We start from the raw sequence: 15,625 nt of genomic DNA, 5'->3' as shown, positions 1-15,625 counted from the left end.
CTTTCCTGGACCCCCCCTCCAAATGTTTTATTCAATTTGACACCCCTGCCTTGGTATGGGTCTAGCATTTTCTCATCTCTCAGTCAACTCTTGCTTTAAGTGTTGGCTGAGCAAGTCCAGTAGAGTATTAGGCCCCAGGTGTAAAGGAGGTCACTTTCCCAGAGGAATCTGAATCAGGGAGTGCTGTCTCTGGGATTCCCAGTTGCAGAGCTCTGAGACAGCACTGAGATCTGGGTCCGGGTGTGCTGTTGGTCTTCCTGATTCAGCTGGTTCAATCAGTAAAGCACAAAGTGATCTCTGAAATAAACAGACTTTTATGGCAATGAGATGAAACATTCACCTGAATGAAGTCCTGTTTAAATTTCTCTTGAATGCCTGAGTTGTTGTATTCAGGTGTATAACAGATTAACAAAAATGTAAAGTACTCCTGGGATGCGGGTGGCGCTGTGGGTTAAACCACAGAGCCTAGGACTTGCTAATCAGAAGGTCGGCAGTTCAAATCCCCATGACGGGGTGAGCTCCCGTTGCTTGGTCCCTGCTCCTGCCAACCTAGCAGTTCGAAAGCACGTCAAAGTGCAAGTAGATAAATAGGTACCGCTCTGGCGGGAAGGTAAACGGCATTTCCGTGCACTGCTCTGGTTCGCCAGAAGAGGCTTAGTCATGCTGGCCACATGACCCGGAAGCTGTACGCCGGCTCCCTCGGCCAATAAAGCGAGATGAGCGCCGCAACCCCAGAGTCGGTCACGACTGGACTTAATGGTCGGGGGTACCCTTTAAAGTACTCCTAAATTAGGGCATTTGTGTGTGTTGGTGTCATTTAAATTCCCCACCCCCACCCCCTTCCCCACCCTGGAAGCTCTAAACATTTCACACGTCAGTTTGGCTGTGTGTCTATACAGGAAGCCTTCCAAATCCATCAGCCTTGTAAAGAAAAAATCCCTTTGAGAAGTAATGGTGGGTTTAAAATGCATTTTAGCATATGAAATATATGAACAGCATGTCAGACTCCCTTTGCTCATACTTTACAATTGATTTGCTACAGCTGCTGCCAGAAGTGGAGTCCTAAGGAAGAAAAGGATGAGTTCTTTCATCTCAATAGGCTGTCTTGTACTGATATTTGAACTAGAATATTTCAGCCATTATGGCTCAGATGTCCTCGGAGAAAGAAAGATATGTGAGAGCAGAAGTCCGGATCTCTGGTAAAGCACTCCAGCTGACACTACACTTTAGGCAGCCAACGGTTGCCTCTCCTGACTAACGTAGCCCCTAATTTCTCATTTCCTTTCAAGCCATCCAAAGCAGGATGGGAGGAAACAAAATTATTATTTGAAATATATATTTTCTTTCCTTACCATTTATCTATCCAGTCATTCCTATTTAGCTCCTCCCCCCAACCTCTGAAGAACTGTGGCCATATTTTCCCTTGTACTTCCAAGATAATGAAATATTTTATTGTCCAGCCCTTTATGGTGAGATTTTGGCTCTACTCCATCTACAAAAGAAGAAGCAGGGGCAGGTAGAGTGGGAAGAATGTTCAAGAAGCTGGATGGACGGAAAAGGGAAATGGGCTATTTAATGGGAATTTACAAAATCATTTCAAAACTCCCCAAATCCCTTTTCACCTCAGTGCATACTGCTCTTTTACAGAATACCTGCAGTACTTGAGTTGAAATTAGGGAAATGAGATATACTATGAATGATCTCAATTATCCAAGAGCTGGTCCCGGTGAAGAAAAAGTGGTACCGCCCACTCACAAAAGGAAGGTGTCAGCTGACTCAGTCAAATTCAAAGGTTTGTGGAAGTACAAAAATTCTCCAGACAAAAATATTGAGGAAAACATACACACCCCAAAAGGAGCCCAGTCATGGCTGAGCTTGAGCAGTGGGCATGAAATGCTGATTGACCATTGGGGAGAAATGAAACCGAGTAGATGGAGGAACAGAATGGAGTGTGTAGAATGCTGTAGAGTAGCTCTCCACATACTGTAACATTTTGCTGCATTTTCCACGTGTGATTAATATACTGTACAAAACAGCATACTGGAAATGAGCTTAGACGGTTCTGTCTGTCACCCCACTGCAAATGCATTTACACAGCATATGGTCATTTGGAAGTGCAGCATTTTATCATGCCAGCCCTGAAGAACTTTTGAGGCCCAAATCTTATCCTCCTCGGCACAGCATCGCTGCTCACATTCTGTTTGCCAGTAACATTTGATGCAATCTGGTCACAGGATGAGAGGGGAGCAAAGCGATCACTTCCCACACTAGCACCACAAGGCACCCATGTGACACTTGCGTGATAAGGAACCACAAAGTATCAGCCTCTGCATGTGAATCTTGTCCTTCCAATGTGTCTAGCAAGGGAGCAGAAACAGTCACGTCACACAGTACAGTGTCTTCCTGTGAGGTAGGACACAAAACAGTGAACAGCTAAGCAGCAACCAAGATGAAGGACAGGCTCATATCCTTATGGGCAGGTATGTGCCTGCACAGTATGTTCTGAACTGTGTCCTTGGCTGTTTCTAATAGCAGCTAAGAAGGTCAGACTCCGCTCCCTCTTGGTTGCTACTCAGAGACAGGGGCCACTTACTGCATTTTCTCTCCTCCCACAATAACACCCACTTTTTTGAATGAATGTGAAGGGGGGGAGGAGGAGGAGGAGGAGGAGAGAGAGAGAGAGAGAAATACAGTGAGGCATCCACCAACAATTGGGGAAAATGCAGTTTTAGGCAGGGCCATCTTACCCATGGGTGCTAGGGGTGCAGGGCACCCGGGCACCAGGCTCTCAGGGGCGCCAGGCCTAGAGTCCAGGGCCCGAGAGTTGAGTCCAGGGAAGAGCCCGCCCGTCGGTCGGAGCACCACGGTGGGCTCTTCTGATGCAGGCGGCTCTGCGCCATGAGTTTGGGGGCGACTGAGTCAGCGAGACGCTGAGGCGGCCAGCCAGCTCTGCCTTCCTGTGTGCTTGGGACTGAGCAACCGGTAGGGGGGGGGGTGCGCCGAGTGGATCTTTGCACCCCAGCACCGCATATGCTTAAGACAGCCCTGGTTTTAGGAAAGCAAGATTATGCACTCATACACGCACCCTTCTCCAAAAGGAATTGAAAAGATTGGTAGAGTTCTACAAAGTTATATTAGTCCACAGATTATGCCAATAAAGTCTGAATGAATGAATGAATGAATGAATGAATGATACAGTGGTATCTCGCAAGACGAATGCCTCGCAAGACAAAAAACTCGCTAGACGAAAGGGTTTTTTGTTTTTTGAGCTGCTTCGCAAGACGATTTTCCCTATGGGCTTGCTTCGCAAGACGGAAACGTCTTGCAAGTTTGTTTCCTTTTTCTTAACACCGTTAATACAGTTGCGACTTGACTTCGAGGAGCAACTCATAGAACGCGGTGTGGTAGCCTTTTTTGAGGTTTTTAAAGACTTTGGTGATTTTTGAAGCTTTTCCAAAACTTTCCCGACACCGTGCTTCGCAAGACGAAAAAAATCGCAAGACGACAAAACTCGCGGAACGAATTAATTTCGTCTTGCGAGGCACCACTGTAGTCCCATAACTCAGTACAGTGATATGACTTTCAGGTTTCTTCCAGGCAAGGGGATTCATACTGTAAATGAGTCATTCAGATCTCACAAACAGGTCATTGCCAACAGGGGTTTGTTTGGTTTTTTAAAACTTGCAAGGTTTTCTCCAGAAAGGGTAAATCTGAATTAAATAGTAAGTGCTGTGGGGGAGGGGAAATACAGGCTGGCTTTGGGGATCATCATGTGGACCCTCCTATATATAAAACTCTGCCTTCATGAGGAGCAAGAATCCTACAGTAGACACTCATCTCGGTAGCACCTTAAGATTCAGCTCTTACTTCAACAGCTTGAATTAGCTCAGTGTTTAAAATCCTATTTTATTTTATTTTTAGCTTTCTCGTCTGTGTGTGCATGACGAGCATACTGTGGCATCAAGAAAGTTAAATGATTTGACAAAAAATAATCACTTTCCTTCTGTGATCGTTCAGTTTGGAGTCTCACATGAGACTGAAATTTCAGTACTTTTCCATTCACTAGAATATTCATTGATCTGCTCATGCAACCAGCACGAATTTTATCTAACTCCTGAGACAGAGGAAACAATAGCTAAGGAAATGATTAACATCTAAAACAGCTGTTTTGTTTCTGTTAAACGTTCCAGTAGTTTCTGCCAAAATGAAAGTTTCATTCAGCGTGGTTTAATCTGAGAAGGTTCCCAGAGTGGTTTAATCTGCCTTCCGAGGGAACTCTGAGCTGTAATTCCAGACCCTCCAAGTGTCCCTATTTTCCAGGGACAGTCCCAGGTTTACAGAAGCCGTTCCAGTTTCTAATTTGATCCCAGAATGTCTTGCTTTCCCTTAGGACGTCCCTATTTTCACTGGAGAAATGTTGCGAGGGTATAGAGTTATCCTACTCCCAAGCCATCTGAAGACAGCCCTGTATAGGGAAGTTTGTTTAACGTTTAATGTTTTATATATGTTGGAAGCTACCCAACTGGAGCAACTCTGACTGCACAGTGTAAATAGTAAAATTATTATTATGGAATAGGATGTCCCTATTTTTATCAGAGAAATGGGCCTGTAATTCTAGATCTGTAAAAGGAATAGGGGTCCTCTAACAACTCTCAGCACCCTTAGCAAACTCCAGTTCCCAGGATCCTTTGGTGGAAGCCTTGACTATTTAAAGTGGCATGATACTGCTTTAAATGAAAGGAAGTTCTGTAAAAAGACCTGTCCTTCTCCAGAAATGTACATTGTAAGCCATGCCTACTGGGGCTGTTGGGAGGTGGAGCAAAACAACATCTGGAGGGCATAAAATTCCACAGAGCCACAGCTCTCTGTAAATGCAGTCAAGTTGCTCTAACAGAAATACTCACTAGCTTGTCAGAAGCCTCTTCTATCTTCCTTTCTTCAAGTCTGTGGGCAGTGAGACAGAATAATCGAAGTAGCTGCACCTGTGCCTCATTCCAGGTGCAACTGCCATTAGTAAATAGATACAGTGACACTTAGAGAAATTTCAGATTGAGTGAGAATCGTTTCTGTGCTAAAGCTCTACTTCCCTATCAGTCAAAATTATCACTTCCATTTCTGGTCACTTGAGGAAGTGCCTCCTCATCGTTTATGACAAAATACACAGGTGGCTGCTGGCACGTACCAAACCCACAGACTGGACCTTGTTGGTATTCCCCTCATCACTCCACATTTTATTTTAGAAGAAAACAGGCACTAACAAATTAAACTGCTGAACAGAAAATAATTTGAATAGGTTAGGATTTCCCTTTTTAAAAGTATCATTTATCCACCCTCAGAGTAAACAACAGGTTAATTATTTACCACAGGAATTCTATTAGCCCAGGATTGTTCCTGTTCTTATGCTAAATTACTCTTTAAAAGCGACACTTTCTCACTCTCACTGGCTATCCTATCCATAGAAGCAAACAAGCTAGGAATAATTATCTCCTAAGTACCTTTTAGGGTATTTGCAGAGCCAGAGAATGGAGATACATAAATGTAATGTTACAACCAGATATAACATGCAGAGTAAAGCGCTACTTAACACGAGCAAGGGATGTGCTGGGATAACAGAACTGGGACCTATATAAATGAGAGATTTACTTTTAGGCTGAAATACTATGTACACTAAGGGCACAATCAAAATCTCCTTTTTCCCTTGTCAGCAGGGTTTTACAGAGCAGCAGGACCCTGGCTGTATCTGTAGCCCAGCTGCACATAGCGGTTGGGGTGAAACAAGAGCGGGGTGGAAGGGGGTATCAGAACCGGAGCAAGAATTCAGCCCAGATTGGGCCCGATGCTGTTGCACAATGGCAGTGAAACCAGTCTAGGACCCAATGGATCCTGGGGGCAACTCATCTTCTCCCCACCTTGCATTGCCCGGTTTTGGGACTTTTCACTGGCTACAATGGATGCTGATCTCATCAGTGACCTACCCACATTCAGCAGCCAGCAGAAGCCTTGTATAGCTGGCAAAGCTGGAGAAAGGGATGCCTCCACTCAATGCAAAAAAAGATCTGGTTTGGATTGTTCTGTCCCTTGCAAAAAAATCACCACTGAATTCAGTGGGACTGAGCATGCATAGAACTGCAAATGTGTGTTTCTTAACAGGCTCAGCATCTGGCACCTGTGAGAAGCTGCTTTGGCTCCTGCACCCAGGCAGGACCCATCAGTGCTGATGCCTGCCCTGGGTCGGACCCCCTCAACAGGATATGGGCATGCCATTTTAAATTTTCCATTATGCTCCAGGGCACCTGACATAGCACTGTTCTATTGTGGTAGATTTTAAATACGAACAGGTAGCTGCCACTACAGCCAGGTAAGTCCTTGGCCAGGTGGGTCCACTGGTGTAGGAAAGAGCACTTAGGACACTTTACTGAGGGTTTCTTCCATCTTGGAGCCAACACTGTTTTTTAAAACCCAAAATTGGCAGGACTGCTTTGCAGTAGTCCCTGATCTTAAAGACAGCTAGAAAGCAAGGATCAGAGGTTATCTGAATACATCGAAATGGAACAAAGATCAATGACTTTTCTTGTATGCAGTTGATCTTTATGATTTGAATGCAGCCATGTGGTCAATGAAAACCCCCCACAGCTCATGCCAATTGAAATGTAAATGGAACAGAAGCTAAAACTGTCTTATCTTCTAACAATTTCTGTTAGTCTTTAAACACTTGTAGGTTCCTTTACATGTATCAGTGGTGTAATGACTCTTGTAATGTATTTAATAGAGGCTGTCATCAAATTCATTGCCTGTTAGACAAACACTTGAGACAAGAGATAAAAGCATTAGGAAATAATTTGGCCCTGCCTTAAAAATAATGTACTGAAAAAGAGAGGCATGCAAAACATTCATGGTTTCAACTTGTTTTCATGAATATGATTATATCACTTCACATTTTTATCTCACCATGTTTTCTAGAATATATATTGATTATCAAAGATTCAGTAACACTTCATAAGTAATCTGTGTGTTCCATCTGGAATTTCCTTGAATTAAGACCACTGAACATCTGTAATGTAGAAATATTTTTTCCCCTGGTAGCTGTGTTCACTTCAGAATAGGGGCCATATAGCATTATTTGCTATTTCAAAAGTGTGTGCATGAAGCTATTTCTATGAGCTACACACCACCTGCTCTTCACATACCTAAGCCAAGAATGTAGATACTTGGAAAACTGAAGTGTTTGACAAGTTTCAATTTCTGTGAGATGAAACCACACTTAACTTCCCAGATTCCTGTGCTCAGAATTCTTTTTTTTTAAGCTTTAAAGTATACCACACCCGACAACAAGCTTTGAAGTACACCACTTACAAATATCTGAAATACGACTCCCCACATATTAAAAACACTAAGGGTGCAAATTTTTGCTACATATTTGTGCAAAAGATGCACACATGGCCTGCCACTTAAATTTCTACAACCTCAGTAGTCAACTAATTTTTACTCAGAGTAGACCCATAAAAATAAAAGAACATGACTAACTTAGGATCATTGATTTCAGTGGGTCTACTCTTAGAAAATTGTTGCCTACAACCCAGAGTAACAGAGAGCAATATTAGCTATTGCACATGGTGATTGCTATGGGGAACAGGTGTTACCTGCCAATGTTTTCCACAGCAAATGTACAAAATAGTGAAGTAATTAATGCATGTGCACTCACCTTTAAACATTTGTGTCTCCACATCTGTAAATCCTAGTTCTCATCTGGGAACCCAAACGGAGAGGGAAAAGTTCCACTGCGCAAGTGTAAATCCTTGCATAAATGGAAAAAGAGCATTGCCACCTATTGTTTTTGTCTTACAGAAGAGCAGTATCCGATAAAGGAACCATGACATGAGCTGCTTCATTTGCTTTAATCCACCTTCACAAAGGGGTGCACACATAGATCAACTTTCTTCACTTAAATGGGGACTATCCTTGCATATGAGAGATCTATGCAAGGATATATGAATGCAATCATTATTCATCTGCATTGCTTCCAAAGGGTGTGCATATCTATAGAGGGGAACAACTGCACAGTTGCTTTCAACAGCAAAGAGTTTTCTCTTCCCACTCCCATTGACAGATAAGGAAACAACAGCTGCAAAACAGGCACATGCAGAAAGTCCACAAAAAGTGGAGCAAATGGGTATATTAGAGCTTCTCTACCCACAGGAATCTGCCAGCTCAGTCTAAGTAACAAGTTAAAAAGAAAATGTTCTATTACCCAGTAAATACAAATTTTAAAATATTTATCATGGGGATAACTCAGTCCTTCCCCTATACAAGGCAATGAAGCTCTTCACACATTTGTATACTTCTAGTGCAGCTAGTGAAATAAGGTAATTCTGAAGTTGTGAAAGTGAAACAGAGAGCAAGCTGTGATCTTTGTAACCCTGACTAGTAACTGCTGCAAATGGTTTATAAAGCAGAGGTGCTGGGTTTTCCCCAGCTTTGAAGTGCTGTCTTTGGAATTCACATTCTGTTATGTTTCAGTTATTTGTTCAATTCAATGAAAACAACAAAAACTGGTTAAGGACAAAATTAATTGCCACCAAATATGTTCATATGCTTAGGAGGCAATCCTAACCCTGGCTCCTGCTGCTCCATGGTGCTGAATGGCTACAACGGCATCCTCAGCCCTGCCACAAATGGGGCAGAAACTGTGGGGTGTGCAGGTGTTCATTTTTATGTTATAAATGCAAAGCACAAAACTGAGGATACAATGTCAAGTTAGTGTATACATACATATGACAGTTCTATTTGCCAGACCTTCAGAATAGAGCCTTGGCTCCCTTTCTGAATTATGGCTGGATCCATAGCAACCCTTTAGAAAGAATCTGCAATTGCGCATTAGATCTGTGAGAGTAGGAATAAGTGTGGGTTGAGTGTTATGGCACAGACTTCTAACTGTAGGGAAGAAAAAGTAAATTACAGGAAATTGAAAGTATCACTGCAAAATTGGGGGGGGGGGAGGTCTGCTTTTAACATACTTGGCCATAGTATCGTTTCCTTGTCGTATGGCTTTCCATTGTTGCAGGGCTGCCCAACAACTGACTGAACTCACTGAGAAAAATATTGAAATGAAACATCTTTATTTTTATTGGTCATGACTAACTGATCTTCACCACAATCACATTTTCATTCCATTCACTGGACCACTAGTGATAAGAGTTTATTTGTTGATGACATAATAAAAGATGAAAACTAATCAAGTTTCTCTTTTTGTTCAATTGGCAAAGACCTATGACAATTGATACCCTGTGCAATGCAAAGTTTCAAGTCAAGTCAAACCAGTTACCATCAATCCTCATCATCAGATATGACACAGTGAGGTGGGGAGAGCTTGTGGTCAAAAATGGAAGACAAAAGAAGGGAGAGGTAGGGAGTCAAGGGGACAATATGTGGTCATTTCAATTAGGCATATGTTGCCTTTAGTTGCAATAAGGAAGAGTGGCTAAGGAACACGAGGGACCAGGAATTCCACAGGGAAACAGGGGGAGAGAATACAAGTAACAGGAATGTAAACAAGAGAGTGGGCAAGGGAATGCCATCATTTTTGGAAAAGCTGTCTCAGGCAGAATCAGGAGTTCAAGCAATCAGGGTCCACCGATGCTCTATAGGCCCCTCTGGCAATTTCTGGAGTTCTCAAGGTGTGATGGGAGAAGCAAGGACAGAGTAGGCACTGGGATAAAGGTGTCATGAAGTCCTATACCACCTGGGCAGACACACAGGCATCTACACAATGATTTCTTTATTTGTTTGTTGGTTGGTTTATTAAATTTGTTAGTCATTTTATATTGCCCAGAGCAAACCAAAGTGACTTAAAGCCACCCAAGCAGACAGACAAAAACACCACATAGATACATTAAAACCAAGAAGGGGGTAGAAATGCACTTGGAGGCTCAAGGTATTGGGAAGGGAGGAAAATAATTACACACTGAAAGGGATATTTAGAATTAGTACTGTGCTGAATTCCCATGAGGTTTAATTTTTAATTGCAAAATCTTCCAATGGGGAAACAACTCTCTTCTTCATGCCTGTTTGAAACCGCCATTCCTCCAACCTGCTGCCGCTTGGTGAAGGGAGGTAGACATAAAATGGTCCCCATTGCCAAGACAACAGGGCCAATGTTCCTTCTCATTAGGATACAAAACAGTGCAATGCAATGGGACAACAACCACATTTGGGTTAATAAAATGTGGAAGTAGGATTATTGGAAGGAAGCATGAAGCATTTACATTTGAAAAAAAAGGCATCTAAGGTTTCTGTATGGTTTACAAACCAATCCTTCTTTCAGGAGTTCACCTGTATAATAGTTAGTATTTGGTGCTCTGACCATGTCCCAGGAACTTCAGCTTACTGAAACGAAACTGACTTTTAACAAAGGTGACTCAGAAATGTCTAGGTGCAGGCTTTATTTATTTAGTCACAGTGCTAAACTGGGAAATGTGAAGACTAGGAGTGCTCATTTCAGTGGAGATTTTCCCACTGGCTAGTCGCAATAGGCAGTTAATGACCATATCCTTGGCTTGGGTGGTCTTCATGTTCCTTTCTTGTGAAAGCTTCATGCTGATTTGATCTACATTGGTCATTATGAATTCTGATGCCAAGATCTGAGTAGGGGATGCACTGTTACCCATGCCATCCATGATATACTGCTTGTACAGCTCCATCACCTTCTCCTCCAAGTAGTTATTCAGTAGTGAATTTGAGAGGGGTTGCTGGTGTTGCATGATGCTGGCCACTCTCCAGCATGAAGAATACCTATTGGTTGGCTTGCGAGGGACCTCAGCAGGTGGCATTGATATGGATTCCATTGGTGGTGGGATCTCTGATGACTCCAGGAATGGACCTATCCCACTGTCATAGGTAAAATCTGTTTTAACTGAACTCATAGGCAGTACCTGGTCACCAGCAATATGCAGGTCATTGTAATTCTTGCAAATGCTTTTACAAGAAGGTGGAACTAGGTAAGTGTCTCTGTTGATAGCAGGTCCTGTACAGATTTCCACAGCTGGAGATATTTGCCTTTCCAATACTGGATTTGGAGTCTGTGTATCCATCTGCCTTCTACTGTTTCTGTTTTCATTGGAACAAACAGAGAAGATGAACTTGCCAACAGACTTACATCTCCAAAAGAGATTTCTGTCCTGTGTTTCCTCTGTTGATTCATAGGTGATGCCATTCAAAGGCCTCATCTCGTGTACTGTCTCTTCTCCTTGGTTGCAAGCGAGCTTGTAATTCATGAGATCATGATAAGGAATTATACAGAGGTACCCTTCTGACAACATCCTCTAGAACTGGAAAAGAGAAAGAGCTAGCATGAAGCACAATGTAGCAAGTAAGGGAATGGTATAACAGGAGCAAACAGCAAGTGACATAAGTGTGTAAAGTATAACTGAAACCATCACCAGCTACTAGGGAGATAAGAAACATCTGCCAGATTGCGATAAATTCTAGGTCATTAAATGCACGCTAATTCCAGAGTGGGATGGGGTTTGTGAAGCTTTGCCTGCATTCACACTGCAGCTGATTCTGATTTCCTGACAAGGAAGTTATTTTGCACATTAAATTTGAGCTTTCACAATATGTAAAAGCCAGTTTTTGAAAACTAATGGAATGTAATGGTGCACAAGTTTAGTGCTCATTTGATTCGGGGGGGGGGGAAGCATTTGCAGCCCCCTTAAAAAGGAAAATCATGGATGTTTAGCATGGCAAAGCATGTGCTCTATCACTGAACTACAGCCCTTGCCCTGAAAGGTTCTATGGATCTAGAAAAAAGGAAAGTAGAAAAAGCCGAGGAAAGTAATGTCAGAGGCAAGTAGGCTGCATATTATCTGAGATGACCTACCCACATACTTACTTTTCTTTCACATTCTAATCACAGCTTATGTTAACATACAAATGGCAAGAAACAAGAAGTGTCTCAAAGTTTGACATCAGAGAATACATAATGGATTGTTTGTTCTCTTTCATCCTACAGATGTTTACAGGGCTTAGGAAACAGTTGAACATTATGCTTCAAGTATAAACTGGAAGGCTGTTAGTTAAGAGAGAAAATGGCAGTGATTTCAGGGAAACAGAACAGAGGTTATTTATTCTATTTAAGAAAGGCACAGAACCAAACAGCAATGGGGTTTTTTTGGTGGCGGGGGCGAGGTAGAGGAGAATTACGAAATGTTCCTGGCAACTTTCTGAATAACAGCAGAGAAGTTCTGCTCTTTTAATTTGGGGTTTCAGGTTCTTAAACTATTTCTTTATAACATTCCCCCCTTTTTTTTACAGCTAGAGGGATGTTGCCCAGCTATTCACACCCTTTGCCTACAGCTACTCTTCCTAGAGATAATGGATCTCTGCATAGGAAGAGTGTGCAGCAGAAAGGACACTCAAAATCATTGTCTGCACAGCTTGTGTGGCGCTGACTAGAAATGCAATAGTATTGTCCACCTACTATTACTCTGCTTTAGGCACTATAGGAAAATCTTGGAGAACATAAATCTTGGTGCATGTCTTACTGCACAGTCAGAGTTAGTCAGCTATTGCTGTGTATGTGACCTATTACATCTATATGAAATTAAGGATGGATTTGGTCAATTACAGTATCTATGAAGGCAGCGTATTATAGTTCCTTGATCTTTCCTTCTCTTAGTATATGGTTTAAGTTCAATTTCAGTTATATTTTTGACACAAAAATATCTGTCATTTTTGTAAATGCATGCTACAAAATTAAATCCACTCAACAATAACAAATTACCCCCTCCCTGCTCAATTAGGACAAGACAGCTTCAACCATGAAGCGCATTGCCCCATAACCAACCAAGTGTATGCGGTGGGTCCAAGATGACATTGTTTTCATTTTAGGAGGTTATAAATAGATGCCATACTTCAGTAAAGTAATCAGCATTCTGAGAACCATTGAAAGCCTTAACCCATTGAGTAAGTTTCACTCAATAAGATAAGACGCATTTAATTTCCACCCAAGTTCTTCAGTTAAACTGGTTTCATTTGCAGTTTAGACTGTAGGTCTAAATCCTTACAATTCTAGATTGCACCTCATTGAAATGATACAGGCAGCATCATAAAGCGTGTACATTGGAGACACACAGCAGATAACCCAATGCACACACAAGAAAAAATAATCTGTATATGGTATAGTCTAGTTCTCACTTACCTTGAAGAACTAAGCTTCTCCTTAAGACAAGGACTGTGCAGCAGCTTGCAATGTTGTGCAGAAATGTTGCACAGGCATTTGGTTGCCTTAAAAGCTTCTTATGTAACACTTCTTTTCCGTTACTGTAGCTCATGGGTAAGAGTTTCATTTACAGCCTTCTAGGTGGCAAGTGGTTTCCACACACACCGCCCCCCGGGTCTCAAGTCACAATAGGTTCTTAAACGGAAGTCTCTGTGCAGGGCATAGGAGGAGCTTTATAAATAACCTTCTACTGTCGAACAACTTTTAATTCTTTCTTCCTCTTTTTGTTCCCACACAAAGCCTTTTTGTGAAACTGTCTGTTGTTAAAATAGTTTGTTGCTGCCTAATCTGTGTTCACCCATCAGCCAATATTTCCAGACTCCTGTCACTGAGAACTAGAAACATTTTTATTTACAGGCTGTTCATCATAAAGTAAAGCCTGTTGGGTAGCATTGCATGCAGACATAAAGAAATATGTTAATATATAATTTATATTCATTTCATAAAATGTATGCACCACTTGAGTATATATTTAAGAAGTGTTTTACACACACACACACACACACACACACACACACACACACAAACACATATATAATAAAATCAATAAGAACCATAATTTCAGACTTTTGAAATAGCAAACAGAAATCTGAGCTATGATCAGGAGAAACTGAAATTTCCTCCTTTGTTTTTAGACTTGTGGTAAAGGTAAAGGTACCCCTGCCCGTACGGGCCAGTTGTGACCGACTCTAGGGTTGTGCGCTCATCTCACTCAAGAGGCCGGGAGCCGGCGCCATCTGAAGACACTTCTGGGTCACGTGGCCAGCATGACGAGGCTGCACTGGTGAGCCAGCACCAGCGTCGCACACAGAAACGCTGTTTACCTTCCTGCTATAAAGCGGTACCTATTTATCTACTTGCACTTAGGGGTGCTTTCGAACTGCTAGGTGGGCAGGAGCTGGGACCGAACGATGGGAGCTCACCCCGCCGCAGGGATTCGAACCACCGACCTTACGATCAGCAAGTCCTAGGCACTGAGGTTTTACCCACAGACTTGTGGTAGAATGCTTAATAAGCCATCATTTGCCATCTTTGGCTGATGATCATTTTTACGTACAACTGCTGTCTTTTATCTCTAAGTAGGAACTTTCCTTGTCTTGGGGAAAGGCCATCACTCAATGGTGAAGCACATGCAAAAAGTACTGGGTTCAACCCCCTCTATCTCCAGGTTAGGGCTGGGAAAGACTCTGTCTGAGATCCTGGAGAGGCACAGCCAGTCAGTGTAGACAATACACAGCTGGATAGGCCATTGGTCTTATTTGGTATAAAATGGCTTCCTACCTTTTTCTCAGACACATGTCTGGGATCTGTGATTTTTACTGTGCAGTCTGCCACTGAAAGCTTTAATTTGATGGTGGTTTGAGTGAGGACTCCTTGCAATACAATGTGAATTCAATATGAGCTGTCTAATTATTCTGTATCCAACTTTTACTCAGATTCTTTGGGGAAATGAAGTGTGCATGTGTGTGTTCTTATTCTTATTCTTATTCTGCCTAGTGGTGATGAGGGAGACAGCTCTAGGGGAGGGGGCAAGAAGCAGCATGACACTCTAGAATTGCAAAGTTGACTTACAGGCCCTCAAAGGTTGGCAACCCCAATTTCTAAACAGGCTTAAGAAAGAAATCTTTCCCTCCTCAGATTTGAAAATGCAAAGTGCATTTCCTCCAGGATATCCTCTAAGCATAATGATGCACATACCAGTGCCTTCAGAGTTAGTTTAAAAATGGCATACAGTGAGTGATTACATAAGATTTAAAACAGTGTAGAAGCAAGCTTGATCTAGCCTCTAACTACAGCAATGTGATCTGATCTTCTAAAACGTTGTGGTTGGTATGTTTGGAGCTATGTTGTTTTATATGTGATAAAAAATTCTTTTCAAAAAAATAATAAGAATACTCTTTTAAAAAAATAACATTGGTCTACTCTGATACCTGATAACATCAGCTATGTTATAAGAAGTAAGCAACTGGAGCCCCCTAGTGATTGATAAAATGTGTGGAACTACTCTTTAAGTGTTCTGCTTAGTTTTGCTAGCATCCATTCCCTGCCCCTTCTTACCTTATACAATCCTGGAAAATAAATAAATAGATATCAGCTTTAAAAGAATAGTGCAGTGGGTCTTTTACACAATATATGGGAGTTGGCTTAATGTAGCAACAGCAAATGTGGTAAAGCAGAGAAATAATTAAAACAAGACATTAATAACAGTGCTTTCCACTGCAGATTATATTTGCATAAGAGTCTTAATATGGATTTATATGATTTAAAGTTGCTTGTCCCTTAGCATTTAAGCAACACATTTCTTTTCATCTTCTAAACAAACTTTTAACATTTGACCCACTTCTGAAC

The 15,625-nt window shown here is 41.9% G+C and overlaps 1 protein-coding gene across 1 annotated transcript; it reads right to left on the bottom strand.

The window, feature by feature from the left end:
• Positions 1-10,424: 10,424 nt before the first annotated feature.
• Positions 10,425-13,380, bottom strand: TASL (TLR adaptor interacting with endolysosomal SLC15A4). The gene is made up of 2 exons (XM_077926726.1): positions 13,196-13,380; positions 10,425-11,324 (listed from the first exon to the last, which is right to left on the bottom strand). Exon 2 carries the CDS (start codon positions 11,313-11,315, stop codon positions 10,443-10,445), a length of 873 nt encoding a protein of 290 aa, XP_077782852.1. The 5' UTR covers positions 11,316-11,324; positions 13,196-13,380; the 3' UTR covers positions 10,425-10,442.
• Between the last annotated feature and the right edge of the window lie 2,245 nt (positions 13,381-15,625).

The sequence above is a fragment of the Podarcis muralis genome, chromosome 4 (assembly GCF_964188315.1).
Source record: "Podarcis muralis chromosome 4, rPodMur119.hap1.1, whole genome shotgun sequence".
In the NCBI taxonomy this organism is placed as follows: Eukaryota; Metazoa; Chordata; class Lepidosauria; order Squamata; family Lacertidae; genus Podarcis; species Podarcis muralis.
This window is presented reverse-complemented; position numbering and strand designations above follow the sequence as displayed.